General features: G+C 41.5%; 2 protein-coding genes across 8 annotated transcripts in view; one reads left to right on the top strand and one right to left on the bottom strand.

Annotated features, from left to right (window-relative positions):
- The window catches only part of Dhc62b (Dynein heavy chain at 62B), an 835,389-nt gene that overhangs the window by 770,615 nt on the left and 42,591 nt on the right, over nucleotides 1–22,183 (bottom strand). The window lies entirely within an intron of this gene.
- LOC145974962 (uncharacterized) lies at nucleotides 210–6,148 on the top strand. The gene is made up of 4 exons (XM_083105098.1): nucleotides 210–214; nucleotides 3,319–3,495; nucleotides 3,578–3,982; nucleotides 5,863–6,148. The coding sequence occupies exons 1-4, from the start codon at nucleotides 210–212 to the stop codon at nucleotides 6,146–6,148; spliced, it is 873 nt and encodes a 290-aa protein (XP_082961224.1).

The following is a 22,183-nucleotide window of genomic DNA, read 5'->3' as shown; positions in this document are numbered from 1 at the left end:
GCTCACAAAATCTGAGAGATGTCAGGTTTTATGGCTGATGAAAAATCACCATGGATTATCGTGGAATGATGGACACGTTTCATATTGGAAATTGAAACGTTTAATTACGACGGCGATGATGGGTGCAACGGAGGAGGATGATGATGCGTCACCTCTCGTGTACGTTAAAGGACATGAAAAACGGCAATGGTTAGCCGATATACTGGGCAATGATGTGAGAAACGATGTTATTATCGAAACTTTGGATGCAGACTATGAGGATGTAGCTTCTTTAAATAAGTTAGAAGTTAAGAATACAGTGCGTTGTGAAAATCATGTAAAAAATTGCGCTTTACAAAATGTATTTAAGATTTATAATTGGTGGTTGAAACATCATGATAATGATTCATCGAATCCATATTTATAATAAATTGATGATGCAATATACTTTTATCGTCTTTCTTATTCTCTCCATTCTTTCCTTTTCCTTATCTATGTACGTGCGAAGTATCATGTTTCTGTACGTGACACAGCTGTCACAGATATTGTATTTCGATACTACATTGTGGTACATGATAAAACATTTAAATATTTGTTTAATAATTGAATATAGTTTTGCGTTCGATAGCCGTTGATTTCCGTTTGACGGGCGTTCGACAGTCGTTCGATGACCGTTCATTTCCGTTCGACGAACGGAAATGAACGGTCATCGAACAGAAATGAACACCCGTCGAACGGAAATGAACGGCCATCGAACGGAAATGAACACCCGTCGAACGGAAACGAACGGCCATCGAACGGCAATTGAATGGCTGTCGAACGGAAACGAACGCCCGTTGAACGGAAATGAATTCATTTCCGTTCGTTTCCGTTCGATGACCGTTCAATTGCCGTTCAATTGCCGTTCGACGGGCGTTCAATTACCGTTCGATGGCCGTTCATTTCCGTTCGACGGGTGTTCATTTCTGTTCGATGGCCGTTCATTTCCCGTTCGATGGGCGTTCGATGACTGTTCGATAGCCGTTCGACAGGCGTTCGATCAGGGTCGATCAGGGTCGACACATTAATATTATATCATGCTAAGTTGCATGGGAACACGCATACTTTTGTCTCACGACGCGTTTTTAGTGAAGCGATAATAATACGTCCCTATTCTAAAGTTTCGTACCGAGACCTCGTTGTCTCCTCACAAAGTTGTAATATGATAATATTAATATTATATACCACGCTGAGTTGCATGGGAACGTGCATACTTTTGTCTTACGACACGTTTTTAACATGGTGATAATGCTACATCTCTACTATAAAACCCCGTACCGAGACCTCGTTGCCTCGTCATAAGTTCTGAACCGTGTACGAGAAGAGCCGAAAAAAAATAAATAAAAATGGATATGGATCAAACGAACATCTATCCGGATTGGAAGAAAAAATTATTTGACATCCTGTGCATCGTGTTTCTGAAGCTGACCTTCCTGTGGAACATAAGTATCGTTTTATGATTATTTTATAAAAATTGTGAAAAAAAACTGTGTATTTATAATAATTTTTTGATTTTCTAGTTCCAGGACGAAGTGGTGATTCCGGGCTTCATAAATATTCAACGCCGTCAATGGGTGCAGGCAGTGCGCCGGGAAGCATGGGAATATTTTGTAGACGTGTGGGGCGACACCCTGGAGGGCCTAGATTGAGATATCTTTGATCTGCGGCGGCTCTTCGGGGAAGAGCCCTACATAGTTATAGAAGAGGAACAATGGATCCCGCAAAATTGGAACATTGAAGAAGAGGGAGAGGAGCAGGAGGAGGAGCAGGAGTGGAGGAACAGAAATGGGTTCATAGACGTACGTACTATTTTTATAATAAATAAATAAATTATTGTAATATTTTCATTAACACATCATTTTTTTTCTGTTGCAGGAGCGGCCTCCCCCTTAGCCCAGCGCATCCCCCCCTTTATTTTTTATTTTTTTATATTTTATATTATTATTATTATATTACTATTATATATATTATATATTAAATACATACACACACACACACACAATTGTATTACACACTATAATAAATTTTATATATTTTAATTAAAAAAGAAAAAAAAATCTAATTTTATTTACGCGCCTTTCCCTTGCGCTCTCATCCCTTGCGCTATCTCTCTCTCGCTAGTTATAAGAATTTATCGTTGTCTCTCGCACGCGTTGTTCTCGCGATATCGTTCTCTCTTTCATACGCGTTGTTCTCGCGATATCGTTCTCTCTTTCGTACGCGTTGTTCTCGCGCTATTATCGTTCTCTCTCGCACGTGTTGTTCTTGCAATATCGTTCTCTCTCGCATGCGTTGTCTTGCGCTATTATCGTTCTAAGTCTCGCGATATTATAGTTCTCTCTCGCACGCGTTAATCGCGATATTATCGTTCTCTCTCTTTCATATGCTCGTCGCTATCACTCACTCACTTACCTTTGCGTCGTCCTTCTCCCACCTATGCAGCATCTTACAATGCGCCATCCTTGTCACACGTTGATGTCATCCTTGTCGTACGTTGATGGCATCCTTGTGGCACTGTCCTCTTCGCACACTTAGCGCTATCCCTTTCCCACAAGTAGCGCTATCCTTCTCACACCACCGTTTTCTTTCCGCGGATCCCCCTTCCCCGCGTGGACCCCCTCGTCAATCGGTCGCGCCGCGCATCCCCCTTCCCCGCGCGGACCCCCTCGTCCATCGGTCGTGCCGCGGATCCCCCTTTCCCGCGCGGACTCCCTCGTCCATCGCTCGCGCCACGGATCCCCCTTCCCCGCGCGGACCCCCTCGTCCATCGCTCGCGCCGCGGATCCCCCCTACCCGCGCGGACCCCCTCGTCCATCGCTCACGCCGCGGATGCCCCTTCCCCACGCGTGACGTCACTTCCCCGCGCGTGACGTCACTCCCCCCGCGCATGACGTCACTCCCCCGCGCATGACGTCATTCCCCGGCGCGTGACGTCACCCCCCCTTCCTGCGTGACGTCACCCCCCGCGCCACGGTTCCCCCCCTCGGAGGACCTGCGTTAGAACTGGCCCTGTCTTACTACTGTAAATAAATATAATTCTATGCGCGCGGGATGTTATATTAAATTTCCGCGAGAAATTATGACAAAGAAAGCGGTAATTAATGTACAATCCAGAGAAAATGCGTGTTTCGCGTGGGCAGTGGTGGCCGCTCTATACCCCGCTGAAAGAGACACGAATCGGGAATCTTCATATCCCCACTATACGACGGTGTTAAATGTACAAAATATTGAGTTTCCGATGACGTTGAACCAACTAAAAAAGTTTGAACATATAAACAATATCTTCATCAACGTCTACAGCATCGAGAACTGCATCGTCCCGATACATCTTTCGGAACACAAGAAAGACAAACATGTGAACTTGCTGTACGTGCAAGACGACAACAACGTCGGACATTTCGCGTGGATCAAGAATCTATCGCGACTTGTCAGTTCACAGTTGAGCAAACACAACGGTCAAAGATATATCTGTGATCGGTACGTATAATTTAAATAATTTATGTAATTATAAAATATAATGTATTGCATAAATCTATAATTTAAATATTTTATTTTACAGATGTTTACACTACTTTAGTTCGAACGACAAGTTGCAGTCATATACGGTAGACTGCGGAAAAATAAACGACTGCGCTATCCGATTGCCGAGCGATAAGGACAAGTGGCTTGAGTTCAACAACTACACGAGGAAAGAGTGGCTTCCATTTGTGATCTATGCCGACTTGGAATGCGTTTTGGCCAAGATGGAGGAGGAAGAACAGCTAAATTTGTACCAGCACCATCGGGTATTTAGTATAGCGTATTATATGCATTGTTCGTACGACAAATCGTTATCCGTTTATAATTCTCGCCGTAGCGCCGATTGCGTTTCGTGGTTCACCAAAGAACTTAGAAATTTAGCAATTCGCGTTAAGACTATTTTAATGACTACAAATGTCCCCATGATAAATTTAACATCGGATGAGTGGGAAAAATTTCACAGCGCAACGCATTGTCATATATGCGAAAAACCGTTTACGCAAGAAGACGATACACGCGTACGCGATCATTGTCATTTGACCGGGCGATATAGGGGTCCCGCGCACTCAAATTGCAATCTAAATTACAAAGAATCATTATATATTCCGATAGTCTTTCATAATTTATCAGGTTACGACGCGCATTTCATTATCGAGGATATAGCCACAGCGTTCGAAGGGGAAATCGAATTACTTCCGATAACCAAGGAAAAATATATATCGTTTACAAAAACTGTTAAAGTCGCACAAGACAATTGGAAAAATTATATAAAATTACGCTTCGATCGTACAAATCGATTCGTACAAATTTCTCGCGACAAGTCTCGACAAATTGGCATCTTTTTTAGAGAAAGATAAACTCAAAATTTTAAAATCGAAATTTCAAAATTTATCTGCAGAAAATTTCAGTTTATTAACACGGAAAGGCGTCTTTCCGTACGAATACATTGATTGCGTCGACAGGTTGCAAGATACGTGTTTACCACCGCGCGAATCGTTTTACAGTTCTTTGACCGGTGAAACTATATCCGAGAGCGATTACGCGCACGCCGAGAATATCTGGACGCGATTCTTCATTCGAACGCTGGGCGAATATAGCGATTTGTATCTCAAAATCGACGTCTTGTTATTAGCCGATATTTTTGAAAATTTTCGCGATAGTTGCATCAAAAGTTACGGACTCGACCCCGCGTATTATTATACTCTCCCCGGATACACGTGGGATGCCATGTTGAAGCATACCAAGATTACGTTCGAATTGCTTACCGACATCGACATGGTCATGTTTATCGAACGCGGTATACGCGGTGGTCTGAGCCAATGTTCCAACAGATACGCGCGTGCTAATAACAAGTACATGGAGTCGTACGATCCATCGAAACCATCGTCGTACTTGATGTATTTCCATGTAAATAATTTATACGGATGGGCAATGTGTCAACCGTTGCCCTATGCCGATTTTCGATGGGTCGACGACGTGTCGAATTTTGACATAGCATCGATCGCGTTAGATTCGCCTACGGGTTATATCCTCGAATTCGATCTCGAGTACCCGCAACATCTTCACGATACGCACACTGACCTTCCGTTTTGTCCGACACGCGACAAGCCGCCCGGCAAGCGGCAAGACAAACTCCTCGCAACATTATACGATAAGAAGCGTTACATGATACACTACCGTAATCTACAGCAATGTACACGGCCTTCGCGTTACAAAAATACATCGCGTATTACAATTTACACAATCTCCGTGGCTTTGCAGTTATTTCGAATTAAATACACAGTTTAGAACACTCGCGAAAAATGATTTTGAAAAAAATTTATATAAACTGATGAATAACGCGGTATTTGGCAAGACGATGGAAAATGTGCGTAATCGTGTCGATGTAAAATTATTAACAAAGTGGGACGGACGATACGGCGCAGAAGCAATGATAGCGAAACCAAATTTCCATAGTCGAAGTATTTTTTCGGAGAATCTGGTTGCCATAGAATTACGCAAACTAGAAGTAAAATTTTATAAACCAATCTATGTCGGCATGTGCTTACTAGACATTTCTAAAACGTGCTTGTACGAATTTCACGAGTACATGTTTCCTCTGTATCGTGACAAATGCCGGGTAATATACACCGACACAGATAGTCTAATATATCACATCGAATGCGTCGATGTGTATGAAAACATGAAGCGCGATATCAACCGATTTGATACGAGCGATTATCCAATTGATAACGCGTACGGTATACCGCTCGTGAATAAAAAAGTTCTGGGTTTAATGAAGAATGAAAATAACGGTGCGATAATGACCGAATTCGTTGGGCTTAGAGCAAAGATGTACGCGATGAGAGTGTACGGGAAAAAGGATACGAAGAAGGTTAAATGCGTCAAAAGTAATGTCGTAGCGCGTAATATAACCTTCGACGATTACACGCGGTGTTTGCACGATGATATCAAAATGACGCGACAGCAGTCATGTATAAGATCGAAATTGCACAAAGTGTATACCGTCCGCGAGACGAAATTTGCTCTGAGTCCGTACGATGACAAGCGGTATATCGTACCTGATTCGACTGACACGTTACCAAGGGGACATTATAGGATACCTTTGTAAATAAATGTATATTTTGTTTATTATTAATTGTATATATTTTGTACATAACCATAAATTGTATATATTTTGTATATTTTTATATTTCATATAGTTTTATGTAATACATATCTTACACATTTATATTTCATATATTTTTATGTAATGCATATCTTACACATTTATATTAAGAATAACTACATACAAAATACTATTGAAAGAAATATTAATAAAGATTTTATATTTTATGTATATTTTCATTTTTTCAAATATATGTCATACATATTTTTTCCTGAAAATTAAAAATAAACATTGCATGAATTAAATAACATTGTCCTTATGTATCCAAGAGTTGTGTGAATTGTCAAATCCCAGCCATTTTACGTAAACCTCGTCACCCCTCCTGCGCAGTACTTTCTCCACGAGATACACGTCCAGATAATTCGCGCGATGCAACTCGTGCTCGTAGAACGCTCCAGCGATAGATTTTTTGCGATAATCCTCAAGTAGATAGCTTACGGGATTAGTATGCTGCACTTTTACAATTTTAAACACCTCGGTTGTCCAATTTGGCGTGTAACCCTTCTCGAAAACTGTCTTGTACTTGCTAACGCGTACCGAGTCACCTACTTTTTCGCCGGACCCGCGATATTTACACGGTTGTATACAGTAGCCAAGAGTCTTTCAGCGATCGCGGGGGTAACGTCAACGCATACCGATCGTTCGATGCTTGCGCGCGTTGTAATCAGATACGAGTCGCGGCAACGCGTGGATCCACTTGTAAGATCCGTTCAGCGTAAACATCTTCCACATGTCGTTTTTCAGCGTGCGATTGAATCGCTCAACGATCGATGCCTTCAATACCGAATACGTAGAATAGTGATTGATGTTATGTTTTCGCATGAGCCGTTGCATGTCGGCGTTATAAAATTCCTTCCCTATATCGGTCTGTATGTTTTTCGGGCACCTCTTGCTATCTCGAATTATCTCGGCGATAGCGTCAGCTGTCTCGCTTCCGCCTTTACTCTTGAGTGGTACGGCCCACCCGTGCTTGCTCAACGCATCGATGATTGTATGTAGTGGTAACCTCTGTTGAAACGAGAATACGGACGCATCTCGACGATGTCAGCTTGCCACAAGTTATCGTATTCCCGCACTATGACGTGTCTTCGGGGAAAATTTTTTCTCGCCGGTGCGTGCAGTTCGTTCACCAACTGCCGTTTCTCTAAACTATGTTGTTTCTTCCCTTCCTCGGTTATTCCCGATCGCCGATCCATTGTTGGCGTTCGATAGACGTTCGATAGACGTTCCTGGCCCGTTCGTTGGCGTTCGATAGACGTTCGATAGACGTTCGATAGTCGTTTCTTACACGTTTGATAGTCGTTCACTGCCGTTCTTGACCCGTTTGTTCCCGTCCTTGACCCTGTTGGTAGTCGCTTCAAAGTAGTCCGTAGCCTCGTTCACAGTCGTTTCTGACTCGTTCGTAGCCTCGTTGGCAATCGTTTCTGACCCGTTCGTAGCCGTTCCTGAGTTGTATACCGCCTCGTATGTAACCGTTCCTGACATGTTCGTAGCCTCGTTCGCAGCTGTTCTTGAATTGTTCGTAGCCTTGTTCCAGGCCGTTTCCTCTTCGATCACTGCCACTCATTGTAGCTTGATAGCCGTTCGATAACCGTTTATAATCGTTCGATAATTGTTTGTAGCCGTTCGATAACTATTCGTAGCCGTTCGATAAGCCTTTGTAGATGTTTAATAATTGTACAATAGCTGTTCCTAAGCCGTTCACTACAGCTCATTACAGGTTGATAGCCGTTTTTTAATTAGTGTTAATCGCACGCCGAAGCTCGTTTATCGCAGTCTGCAAAACTCGCACGTCCTTCTCGAACGCAGTCAGCTTCTCGTCTGATTCTTTCTGTTGATTCTTCAACATTTTAACGCATTGTTCCACGTACACTTTGTTGACTGCATCGGTATCGGCCTCAGGTTGCGCTACACGGCGAATCTTGCGCGACCTCGCGTCATAGTCCGTAGCGACGTGACACAAAGCGTTTTGACGCAAGTAACTCGTCACCAATTTACCCCAATGATCGCTTGTGTCGATCGCATCATTTCTCCGTTCGAATAATCCAAATTTGTTGATAGGCATTTTTTTTTCGATGCGAGTGACGTCGATCGACTGATTAGTTTCGTCGAGACACCGTTTAATTTATAATAAGACCGGCTTCGCGAAGTTCCTCTAGGATCGACAGGATCTCGTTGTCGTGAGCGTTGTGGCCAGCTCGGTGCGAAGCGTCGAGCAATCGTAGCCGATCCACTAGCTCCTTGGGGGGTCGTTTCAGTGCACGTAATCGATCTTATTGTCGGTTAGCGTCATCGCGAGGCATGAATACTTCCGTTCCGGATTTACTCTTTTTCGATTCGATCGACATCAACGGTGCGATTATTTTTTTATACTTGTATCCCTTGTTGCTATTTAATCGACCTTGCGCATCATATTTGCGTTTATGTGCACTTGTCGACATTAATATGCTCTTATATTTTTGCATATCGTCCTCAGTGTATATGACGTCATCGGGAATTCTCTTGAAGATCAACTCGTATAATCCAGGTGTACCGATATACCTCACTTTGTCAATGATTATAGAGTCATCTTTATCAATGTCAAATCGTTTGTTACCGAGACGCATTTCATTCTCGTCGAAATAGACACCGTACACGTGATCGATCTCGTTTTTTTCGTCGCCACTAAGGAGAGCGCTCATATACTTTTGTCCCAGTGGTCCCAAGTGCTCTCGTAACACTTCTTGACCTTCCGACGTTTGTAACCTGTTTCGAACAGATGTTTCGAGCGGGTTGCTCGTGGTTTCGAAAACATTTTCGATTGCGTGTGATTCGGGTATCATGGGCTGTTCGATTCTCGTTGTCGCTGATGGTGTAGAGGTTATCGGCGGCTCATCCAGTAAAGCATCCGATAGATCGGATGTACGTGGCGTCGATAAACGATTCGCCTTCAATCGTTTCCTCTTTCTCGGTGTCGCATCCTCCTCTTCCTCCTTGTACCGCTTGATGGGTAACGTTTTAATCTTCGCGTCAGCGTTACTCTCCGGCTCGTTTTTCACCGCGATTGAGCTAGAGTTGTCGGCGATCTTTTGTAGTGGCTCGATAATAAGTCCAAAATGGGTCTTGATCGCGATATCGTCGTCGATCTTACCGGTCTTCAAAGCGTGATGTTTCTTGCAGATCGATTCGCTCGTTTTCTCAATTTCCCTCGCAATCTTTTCACGTTCGCGAATATTATCGCTTTCAGCCATGTCGACGGAATGTCGAGCGTTTCATCCCTCTCGACGGAATGTCGGCAGCGACTAATCGTTTGGCGGTATCGCGAACACGTTAAATTTTTTTCTGTATCGCCCGTTCGTAAGCGAGCTGTCCTTATCTATCACTAGGAATCCATACTTTTGCTGCCAACAAGTACGACATAATTCACTGAAATTCTCGTACGACATGTCGGTATTCACGTGATCGTTGTACACGTGTTTCAAGTTGGTACCGTCCTGTTTAAACAAAATCAGCAGGTTCGCGTTGTCGCGTATAAGATGTTTTGGTATTCTCGCGTACGTCTGATACAGATAGAAGCAGTCGACGTTCGAGTGACGACCCATTGAGAAGTACTCTCTTATCGTATCTTGCTTGTCGCATGCCACGTCATCGAAGACGAAAATCGAGCTTGAACGTGCCTCGCTCGGTGGAATGACGTCACTGTTATTCGAGAACGTAAAGTAGCCGATTTAGTCGATCGGCGTTAACAAATTCTCCAGATATCGATATTTTGACTGTTGCAGCGACTTCGAGTACACGTACACGTTCTCGAAACGTACACCGTGCGGACTTTCCAGTAGACTTATCAGAACGTTGGTTTTACCGCAATTCGAGGGGCCGCAAACGATCGCGCGTATAGTAGTCGGTAGCATCGTACCGTGTCTGCGCATCTCCGCGTTGTCCCCCATTGATCGTAATCTGCCATCGCAATTCGTCACGCGTATCGTCAAAGGTTGTCGTACGAACCGCATGTTTTCTCTTTCGAATCAATTTTGCGAATGATCACGAGAGGGGAGACCTATTTATAGAGTCTCGACTCGAAACCGCTCAGTATCAAAAATGTTTCTCCTTCTGTCGGATGAAAGAGACATTTTCCGGCTTACCGCCGAACGACTGCAGTATATCCCAAAGATTGTTTAACTGCAAAATTTTAGTAATTACGTGGAACGATTGTGGGACAAGCTTCCAGAATATATAAAGGCTGATTCGGAGGTTCAACAATATCGTTCGTGCATGCGACATTACAATCAGCCGTGGCAGCGAACGCACATCGACGGTCCGCCACCGTTAATAAAAGATTGCTACGAATGTCAGCGAGAATTGTGAGAGGCAGCGGTCTCTTAAATCGTGCGATAAACGCGCTTCCGTTCGAATTCCATATTCCCGGCTATCAGTTTTGCGGTCCAGGCACGCGGTTGCAGAAGTGATTAGCCAGAGGCGATCGAGGTATCAATCCATTGAACGCGGCGTGTCGTGAACACGATATAGCATACTCTCGGAGCAACGATCTCACCGAGAGACACGCGGCGGATAGGATACTCGCCGAGAAAGCGCGAAATCGCATCGGTGCGAGAGATTCGACTCTCCGTGAGAGAGCCGCCGCCACAGCTGTCTGGGCAGCGATGAAAGCCAAGACGAAGCTCGGTATGGGTCTGAAGAGGACGAAGACGAAGAAAAAAACGGCGAAGAAACGGATACTTCCGGTAACGAAACGCGGCGGCGTGTTGCCGATTCTACCAATATTGGGTGCGCTTGGATCCCTGATCGGTGGAGCGGCGGTTGTAGCGAAGGCGGTGAACGACGGAAAAACCGCGCAACGTCAGTTCCAAGAAATGCTACGTCACAATCGCGCCATGGAAGGTCGCGGATTATATCTCGCTCCTTACAAATACGGACGAGGAGCCTCAACGAGAAAACAAAAACGTCAAAGAGACGCTAAAAATGCCGCAACTACTAAAAAGGGCGCAACTACCAACGTACAATTGCTAGAACTGGCAAAAGGTATGCGCATTTCATCTTTTAGAGGTGTTTTCATGCGCAACTCTTTACCGATCGGTGGTATACAGGGTGATTCTAAATAACTTTATGTTTTTGCAAAAACATAATCTTGACCGAATTCTAAGACGATTTTTCTTTTGGCAAAATTTCGTCCGAAGCTTAGTTTTTGAATTATTAAAGGAAGTAGTTAACGTATGACGGGTCGAATACAAGAGGCAGGCAAGGGTGGCGCGATTCACCGTCAGACGCGGGTGCTTACGCGGGGCGCCTGCTGCGATCAGCTGGTCGCTATACACATACAGACACACATGCGAACACATACATTCTCTCTGTCTGTCTGTCTGTCTGTCTGTCTCTCTCTCTCTCTCTCTCTCATTCGCTCACTCACCTGTAATTTGTTTTTTTTTTTTTTTTACGAGAGGGGAAAATGCATTTTATGCATACCCACCGATCGATCCAGTGAGTTATGTGGGACTCGAGTACCAAGTCGAATTACCAACTCGGTACTCCCTACTCACTAAAAACCCCTCTCTTTTCACGAATTTCCTTTGACACACTGTCCCTCTGACTTCCCGAGATCTGTTTTCACATAACGTCAAAAAATAGTTATTATTACCTTGTTCGATGACTTTTGATGTATTGCTGTAATTGCTTGAAGGAGAAATGAATTTTCCGATAGATCGTACGTTCTCAAATTTAACGTAGATATCACGTTGCAAAAGACAAGAAATCCACATTAAATTATTAACTGAAAGTTTTTCTTCTTTCATGAACTGTATTCTTTTATAAACTTTAACGTAATCACATTTATTTACTCACTCGATGAGACGAGAAATTTACTAATGACTCTATCACTAATCACTATTAATCACTGTCGAATAATAACTGTTGGCGATTAAAAATCACTCGATGAAAGAAACACGCGCGGACACGTTACTACACGACGCGACGACGCGATAATGCGACGATAATTACTCAGCGACTGCAAGTAGTTTTTTGTCATGGTAGGTTGCGGTAGGTTAAGGTACTACTGGCGCTATCGAACGCGATCATGTGTTCGATTGAAGAATGCGGTAAACATAATAAACATTTAACATATTAATATTATTATTATCATGAATGTGTGTGATATCCATACATCGTATGATATCTACTTAAAAATTAATCAGATTAAATAAGTGTTTTTAAAATATTTATTACTTTTACTATTATCTTAAATAAATATTTAATATTAATATTTTATATGATAATAGTAAAAGTAATAAATATTTTAAAAACACTTATTTAATCTAATTAATTTTTAAATAGATATCATACGATGTATGGATATCACACACATTCATGATAATAATAATATTAATATGTTAAATGTTTATTATGGTTACCGCATTCTTCAATCGAACACATGATCGCGTTCGATAACGCCAGTAGTACCTTAACCTACCGCAACCTACCATGACAAAAAACTGCTTGCAGTCGCCGAGTAATTATCGTCGCGTCGTCGCGTCGTGTAGTAACGTGTCCGCGCGTGTTTCTTTCATCGAGTGATTTTTAATCGCCAACAGTTATTATTTGACAGTGATTAATAGTGATTAGTGATAGAGTCATTAGTAAATTTCTCGTCTCATCGAGTGAGTAAATAAATGTGATTACGTTAAAGTTTATAAAAGAATACAGTTCATGAAAGAAGAAAAACTTTCAGTTAATAATTTAGTGTAGATTTCTTGTCTTTTGCAACGTGATATCTACGTTAAATTTGAGAACGTACGATCTATCGGAAAATTCATTTCTCCTTCAAGCAATTACAGCAATACATCAAAAGTCATCGAACAAGGTAATAATAACTATTTTTTGACGTTATGTGAAAACAGATCTCGGGAAGTCAGAGGGACAGTGTGTCAAAGGAAATTCGTGAAAAGAGAGGGGTTTTTAGTGGGTAGGGAGTACCGAGTTGGTAATTCGACTTGGTATTCGAGTCCCACATAACTCACTGGATCGACCGGTGGGTATGCATAAAATGCATTTTCCCCTCTCGCAAGAAAAAAAAAATTACAGGTGAGTGAGCGAATGAGAGAGAGAGAGAGACAGACAGACAGACAGAGAGAGAATGTATGTGTTCGCATGTGTGTTTGTATGTGTATAGCGACCAGCTGATCGCAGCAGGCGCCCCGCGTAAGCACCCGCGTCTGACGGTGAATCGCGCCACCCTTGCCTGCCTCTTGTATTCGACCCGTCATACGTTAACTACTTTCTTTAATAATTCAAAGACTAAGCTTCGGACGAAATTTTGCCAAAGTAAAAATCGTCTTAGAATTCGGTCAAGATTATGTTTTGCAAAAACATAAAGTTATTTAGAATCACCCTGTATATCAAAACGAGAGCGGCATCGTAAATTTGGATAGCGTCGAAGGACCAGATACTCATTGGGAAGCATACGCAAAGAGGGCGAATCGCGTTATATATTTCGACAGTTTCGGCAATCTTCGACCACCGAATAAATTGGTGCGATATTTCGGACGAAACGTAACGAAGATACAGTACAATTACACATCTGTTCAAACTTACGATCAGAGCATTTGCGGACAATTGTGCTTGCAGTTTCTTCGAACGGTCGATGCATGCGAATTTAGAGACTGATATTGCGTTATTTAACTCTGTATTTGTTAAATAGTTTTGTCGACATGTCTATGACATTCACGTTGACTGGGAAAAGTAGCGTTCTCGCGGCAAACTTCTTTCCCACCGTAGATTTGAGCGACGATGAATACGAACTCGGTCTAACGGATTTTGAGACTTATCACACGATACCGAATGTGAATTCCTCGAATAATAAATTTTACTTTGGCAAAGACGACGCGGAAATTACGATTCCCGAGGGATCGTATGAGTTGCGAGATATACATGAATTTTCGAAACATGCAATTTCACGGAAACATCGCGATAAGAAACACATTGACGACGATGACTATGAAGATGGAGAATATCCGATAGTGCTCCGCGCTAATTACAATACGATGAGGAGCGAGATCAAATGCGCATACAGATTAAACTTTAGCAAGCCCAACAACATTGGATCGCTGATAGGATTCTCGAATCGTATTCTCGAGCCTCGAAAATGGTACGAATCGAACATGCCGATTAACATTATCAACGTGAATATTATCCGCGTAGAATGTAACGTGACCGCGGGCGCGTACAACAATGGCAAACTCGTTCATACGATACATGAATTTTCACCGAGGGTACCACCGGGATATAAGATATCGGAAACGCCGGCGCAGATCATTTACCTGCCGATCATCGCGCGGAGCATTACGGATTTAACGTTACGCGTTGTCGACCAGAACGGACGATTGCTCGATTTTCAAGGAGAAGAGATCACCGTAAGATTGCACGTACGACGGCTATGGCGATAACATACGTATGCGACGTATGAGATGCTCGCGTTGAACGGATCGAAAGACGTGAGAGATAACACAATCTTTACGAGACCAGTGACAACAACAACAACGTCGACGTTCGCTACTATCCAATCATCCAAGAAAAAGAAAATCAGCGCATCGAACGTTGCGTTTTTACAATCTTTGGGATTCGCGGTGCGAAACAGCTGAACGATGACCGACATCCTCAACATCGATGACGAACCAATCTTTGACGATCGTATCGTCAAGATCGAGACTCACACGTACAACCCGTTCGCCAATACAACGTTCGGACACGATGACGAGATAAGAATACCCATACAACAACAGGATCTGTATACATCACACTGCCGTATGAGAGTTTCCTATACATCGAGGGACAACTAACGAAAAACAGACCACCACTTGAAGGAGGTGAGGTGATACTGGGAAATAATTGTGTCGCATTCATGTTCGATGAGATTCGATACGAACTCGATGGCGTTGAGATTGATCGCAATAGAAACGTAGGAATAACTACTACGCTCAAACACTATGTAACAGTATCATCCGATAGAAACGTGATTAAGAGGAACGACGACTGGGATGCGCTGACCAATGCGAATGGACACTTCAATTTTTGCGTACCGCTCTACATGTTATTGGCATTTTGCGAGGATTATAGACGCGTGGTGATTAACGCTCCTCACGAATTGATATTAATACGATCGCGCAACGACAACAATTGTCTGTTTGGAATTTCGACGCTGGGGCCTGTGATCAACATATTCAAGATACAATGGCGAATGCCACACGTGCTGTTGAGCGAAATCAAAAAGCTGTCGATGCTGCGTGCTCTGAAAAGCGGACGATATCTCAGCATGGGTTTTCGCTCGTGGGATCTGTACGAGTTTCCTCTATTGCAACGTATAACCAAGCATTCGTGGGCCATTAAGACCGCGACTCAACTGGAGAAACCACGATACGTTGTCTTCGCTCTGCAGACAGGTCGGAAGAATGTAATGTCTGAAGATGTAAGTCGATTCGATGACTGCAAATTGATCAACGTAAAACTCTATCTAAACTAGGAATGTTATCCGTACGACGATATGAATCTGGATTTCGATAAAAACAGATGGTCCATTCTGTACGACACGTACACGCGCTTCTGCAAGAACTATTACGGATACGAGTATCTCGAGCCGAGTCTCACCGTCACGACGTTTCTAGATAACGGTCCGTTCGTGACTATCGATTGTTCTCGACAAAACGAATCGGTCAAGAGCGCAACCGTGGATGTGAGATTGGAATTCGAGTGTAAGGAGAACGTGCCGATGAATACCACTGCGTACTGTCTCATCATACACGATCGCGTGATCTAGTACAATCCGTTGACCAACGTTGTACGCAAAATCACCTAAGTGTTCGCGACATCATCGTCACAAGAAGGGGGAAGAGGAGCAGGATATAAATCAAAGTGTTACGAGATGGTTTTAGAGTTTTGTCATTCCTCTCGACTGACGTATCGAAGAGAGAAAGAGAGAAAGATCTCGTCATGTATCAACGATTGTGGATCTGGAACGATTTACCATCGACAAATTATTCTTCGTGAAGGAAGCGGCAGTCCTGAGAAAGGGATATGTTCTCTCGCATTACTTTTTCGCAAGTCCTGTACCGTGGAGCGTGCTTACAAAATCTGACCGACGTCAAGTCTCATGGGTGATTAGAAATCATCATGGATTACAATGGGAAGACGGAAACGTTCCATATGGCTTGGCTCAGCGTGTAATTACAACAGCTATCGTTGGTACGATACACGAAGAAGAATCATCTGTCGTGTACGTTAAAGGACTTGAAAAGCGAAAATGGCTGACCGATATACTAGACGATGCGGGAAACGACTATATTATTGAAACCTTCGATGCAGATTATGAAGATATTGATGCTCTAAATAAATTAGATAATACCAATAGTATGCGATGTGGAAAACATGTTAAGAATTGCGCATTACAAAATGTATTCAAAATATTTAACTGGTGGTCACAACGCCAGAAAGAATTGCAAGAAAAATAAAATATGTAAACATTAATATGTCTTATCTCTTATTTTCCCACCCTAATCCTTCCTTGCGTTTCTACGAATTTTTTTTGTCCGTGCGCCGCCTCCCCCTTCTCCTAAATTTCAGTACGTTAGAAGCATTGATCCCCCACCACAATATACTTTTGGAAGATGAGCGTCACGTATACTCGGTTAATTCCTGTACGATCAGTGTCGCGTTAACTGCTCGTGGTTCACTTTTCATAACCCCAGGAAAATGTACTACGTCGAAAGAAGCAGCTGCAGCAGCGGCGGCATCGGAAGACGTGTGAATAATTATGTACCGAGTCGTGATAAAACTCCATCGTTTGAGAACAAATGGGATGAGTAAGTTTCGTTTAACATTTTCCTATTTTTCTATTTTTACAAATTGTATTATTAGTATTATTAGTATTATTTAATTTTAATTTTTTCTGTAACATTTCGTTGGAGCGTCGTGCGGTTCGTATACTAGGTAAACGATGCGCATTGACAGCTACGGAATTCAAATTCCTCGAAATTGGTATCAACGTGGGTCCATCGAGTTACGTAGAGATTGCCATAGGAGATCATCGGGGAAAGGAACTGATATTATCTCTCGAAACGTGGAAGGGACTCTACAAGCAACGTCGCAATATTCAAAATTTCTTTCGGAACGACTCTAAAGATGACTATAATTTCATAAGCGTTGGACCGCTAACAATGAGAGTTCGTACGATTAACGACGTCAAACTCATAAGTCTCGAACGTAAATCTTCAAACGTATGCATGATGATGATCGAATCGACGTTACATCGTATGTTCGATCTCGATCAATGCATAGATGTAACTTTTGATCGATTGGATAAAATTATCGAAACAGTTGATGTCAAGTTTTCCGAAAGACGTATCGAATGTAATACGCGCGAGTGACGCTTTCAACAAGCGTCGACTCGTCGATTGCGAGCTGGCAGCTTTAGTTTTTAGACCACATAGTACGTAAAAAAATATGTAAAACAAGAATAAAGAGTTTTAAGTGTACTGAATCATGACGTAATTTCTTCGCACATATTTCCATCCTTTGCGCTATCCCTCTCGCGCTAGTTATAAGTTTTTATCGTTCTCTCTCTCGTACGCGATCATCTCGTGCTATCGTTCCCTCTCTCTCGCACGCGTTGTCTTCGCGCTATCGTTCCCTCTCTCTCACACGCGTTGTCTTCGCGCTATCGTTCCCTCTCTCTCGCACGCGTTGTCTTTCAAAGGAATGCAGCTGTTTATATTGTTTATCAACCGAGTATGTAATATAATATTGCTTATACTTGCGATAAAACGTCCAACACGCGCCGAAACAAGCGTACCTCGCCCCGCAGCCCCTCGCGCCACCGAAATCCCCTCCGTCTTGCGTGACGTCATTCCCCCGCGGCATCGAAATCCCCCTCGCGCCTCACCCCCCTGAGAGGGCCAGGATTAGAAACCGCTTATACCTACTTTAAATAGATGATGATTTATTTTACATTTTTAATATATAACGAACAGATCATTTTCGTTTATTCGCCGGACATTTACTTATCCGACTTATAAAATCGATTTAATATCTGAAGTTCCTCTATTGAGATTGTATCAGAAATTAAATAGAAGTTATGATACTTTTAATTGTATCTGTTGCCCTTTGCAAGCTTTATATAATTCTCATGACTAAAACTCAAGTACGAGAAAAATAGCGCACCGTAACGGTAAACGAACGAACTAGCGATTACTCATTTTACAGTGAAATTTTACTTCCACTGACTAATTAATGAGATATAAGATAAAGAAACAAAAAATAAGCGTTTCTACTAGAGTTCAATGAAATACTGATTCATAGTGATCTTATTCATATACATATTTGTAAATGGAAACTAATAGTTATCGTAATAATCATATATATTTATGTATGTATATGTATATGTATGTATATATGTATATATAATTTAAAATTAATTTGAAATTAATAAAAATTAGTTTTTATTTTGTCTATAGAAACGTGAAAAGTACGTTTCCTTAACTATGATTTTAAAAGCGTTTCTATAGAAACGTTTCTTATTAACGCTTTACGGTTAAAAAATATTGAATACGTTTAAGAAACGTATATAAAACGAGCATGTGCTAGTTGAGATAGAACGCTACATTACCTATCGTCAAACGAGTGTACTGTATAAACTGCATACATTGCTATTTATTGTGTGAGTATATACATGTATGTACGTGTGGCGCAATACTCATATATTTATGAATGTGTGTGTACACGCACCGGCAGGAATGGTGTTCCGGTATGCTTGTGTGACGCTCACTGACGTCACACTCACACAAGTGAAGCGCGCATCTACGCGGGCCGGGCAGCGAAAGAGAAAGTGGGGGTAGAGTAGAGGGGCATTCCGATGTTGCGTCCTTCGCGCACGGCACAAGAGCGAGAGAGAAAGCACTAAGACGTGATACCGAGTTAGAGGTGTCCGATAGCCGTCTTTCTTGCTCGACGCTCGAACGAGAGAGTGCAAGCGAGACAGCTATATACCGCGCGGGACACCGCGCTATTTCTATACGTGTCTCTTGCGCTTTAGTATCGATATGCGTACTTTTTTTTTCTTTTTTTAAGAAATGCGGCTTAATCGCGTGCATTAAAGGTCGGCATTCATTTCTATTAAATTAAATAATAATTAAATTATATAAAAAGATAAAATTTAATGAATAAATTCTTGGCTAGCGTATGTGCGCGCTTCGCGTGTGTGCGTATGACGTCGACCGTCCACACATACATACCGGGACACCATTCCTGCCAGTGCGTGTACATAAGTATGTGGTGTTGATGACAATGGTGACAATGGAGACGTTTCTTACATGAAAATTTCCACATTTCCAGTTTACGTCATGATTTTTCCGTTTATAGGACACGCAGAACAAAAATAAAAATACTTTCATTATATAATTCGATCCCAAGCTATCGATTAAGCCTAATAAGAATTCGATTCGTTCAGCCGTTATTGAGGACCGATAATCTAAGGTATTCTCAACTGGCCAACTCACGTATAGATACACGGGGTGCCTCGGTATTGCTGCGCATGAACTTGACGCGAGACACTACCGTGTCTCTTGATCCAATATAATGTAATAGATGACTTATAGTGTCCCACAAAAATTGGCGACATTAAATGGTACTTAAAACGAAAAATATATATAATATATGGAAATGTCTCGATTCTTTCCCGAATCCTTCCGATTTTAATAAATTTTGAATATGTTGTAATCCAGATCAAAATACGAGATACATATTTTTTTATACAGCTATTAAGGAGGTGAAATACTCCATTCAAAAAAATTGATTTTTATATTTCCGAGCGAATACCATCGAAACAGTAAAAGAAAAAAGTTTTCGATAAATATCTTATGGCTTTTAATGTACTTTATAACAGTGTAATCAAATTTGGCTGTACTTCCGAATGGGGAACCCCTCCGATTGGGATGAAACTGTGCACATAGCTTCAGGAGATGATATTAAGATCAACTGTCAAGATTTTATTCACGGGTTTTGAATGATTCAAAAGTTAAGAACAAAAAAATATAACTAAATCGTAAAAATTGATACAAGAAAATTAAGCTTCAATGATCTTGATCTTGACATATGTTATCAAGATTATTGTTCTGAGTAACATTTAAAAGATTTTAATAATCGCTCGTTGTTTATTAAAAAGTTATGAATAAAAATGTTTTATGACGTATGTGTAATTTATCTATTTATTATTCATTTATTTAGGTGCAGTAAATCGAAGAAAGAGAGGAAGAGAGAGGCTTTGTCCACTCCAAAGAGCTAACCTAACCTAGGGGGAGTGGAGAACCCACTGTGTCCACGCATGTACTTTGCAAGATAAAATGAACTTCCTATGGGTTTGCAACTTTTCACGCAAAGGAAGATTTTCCTAAAATCAAATTTTAATTTTAAATTGGAAATAGGTTTGGGTTAAGTTTGAGTTAGGTTATATTTTCCGGAAGTGGAGCCTCCTCCCATAGAAGAGGCGGAACCCACTGTGTTCACGCACTTTACAAAAGAAGTACTATACTTTGTAAAACAAAGTGTAATTCACTCAATATTTATCTTTGATTCTTCAAAATTGTAATTTAGATTTTCAAATTGCGTGAAGTGAGGTTCAAATCATATTGTCAAGTGCTTTAAATACAAAGCACGATTTACGATTATGTGGTTTGAAACTTTTAGCGTGAAGGAAGATTTATTCTATATTATTCGCTTAATGCTTTGTATGCATAATAAAGTTTATTATAATTATAGGGTTATAAATTAGGGTTCCATATAGGTTGGCGAATGTAAAATGCACTTTTTCAATAAGTCTTACTGAGATTGTATTATAATATTAATATTTAGATAGAAAGTATGGAGTTGAATTGTATGGTATGTAAGACAGAGTGCTGTGCGTTTTATAGCTGGCAGGCGATGGTGATAGGATTTTAAGATATAAGGAAGAGGTGATAGACATTGAGTCTTAGCCTGAGACTTATCTTGGCCGAAGTGAGCGCATCATAGTGTCACTTGTGATGATCAGCATTGTATTATCAACAAATTGCACATTGTTAGCGTTCAAGCAGAATTATATAACGTACACAAATTGCATAAATAATTTAAGTATGGCTTTTACCATTTCTTCTACTTCTGCACATTCTACCGATGTTACTGTTTCTGCTTCTTCCTTTGCTTTAGCCATCCCTACAACTATGAAGGGCTCTTGAAACCTTCGAAGGCTTTTAGGTGTTCTCACTACTCGAGAGTCTACTATTAATTGGTGCTAGGATGTGGATCTTTTGTCTAAAACAACGAAAGTGCCCAATGAATGGGGAAGAATGGATGTCCATTGTATGGCTCTCTCGAGTTTATTCAAGTTCTGCGATAGCTAATGGGCGTTTTAGGTGTAAAAAGCACAACGTGTTTAGGACGGTAAGTAAAAATACATAGTTTGAGAGTCATAAAATATCAATGAAGAATGTGATCTTGCTTATCTATTTGTGCTACAAAGAGCTCTTATAAAGACCGAAGAGAGTTCCGAGGAAGACCATTGATTATTGATTAGTGATGAGACAATTGCTGACATATATAATTTTTCAAGCGATGTATGTTTGCACTTGATTGGCTCTTTGAAAACCGAGGACCACTTGGCGGGCCGGGCAAAATTGTCGAAATCGATAAAATGAAATTTGGTAAGCGAAAATGTGAAAGAGAGTCGCTTCGTTGAAGGAACTTGGATTTTTGGGGCAATTCAGATGAACACGAGAGAACTCCGTTTGGAGATTTGTTCCGAAAAGTTGTACAAGTGAGACTTTGCTTCCTTTAATAAAAAAACATATAATTCTCGGGACAACAATCTATTCGAATTGCTGGCGTGCCTATGATTGTCTTAAAGATCATTATAATCATTTGAACGTTAATCATGAAGAACATTTTGTAGATCCAGAAACTGGAATAAAC

This window comes from Camponotus vicinus, unplaced genomic scaffold, assembly GCF_025532165.1.
Source record: "Camponotus vicinus isolate PSW18456_S1 unplaced genomic scaffold, iyCamVici1.0 SCAF_7, whole genome shotgun sequence".
Lineage (NCBI taxonomy): Eukaryota > Metazoa > Arthropoda > Insecta > Hymenoptera > Formicidae > Camponotus > Camponotus vicinus.
Note: the sequence above shows the minus strand (reverse complement) of the source record. Positions and strands in the feature narration are given on the sequence as shown.

Bases quoted from the DNA above. Each gene is read 5' to 3' on its own strand.
- LOC145974962 (XM_083105098.1), top strand. The intron at 3,496-3,577 runs GTACGTATAATT...TTTATTTTACAG, and splicing joins CAAAGATATATCTGTGATCG to ATGTTTACACTACTTTAGTT. The intron at 3,983-5,862 runs GTGGGAAAAATT...CGTTGGGCTTAG, and splicing joins ATAAATTTAACATCGGATGA to AGCAAAGATGTACGCGATGA.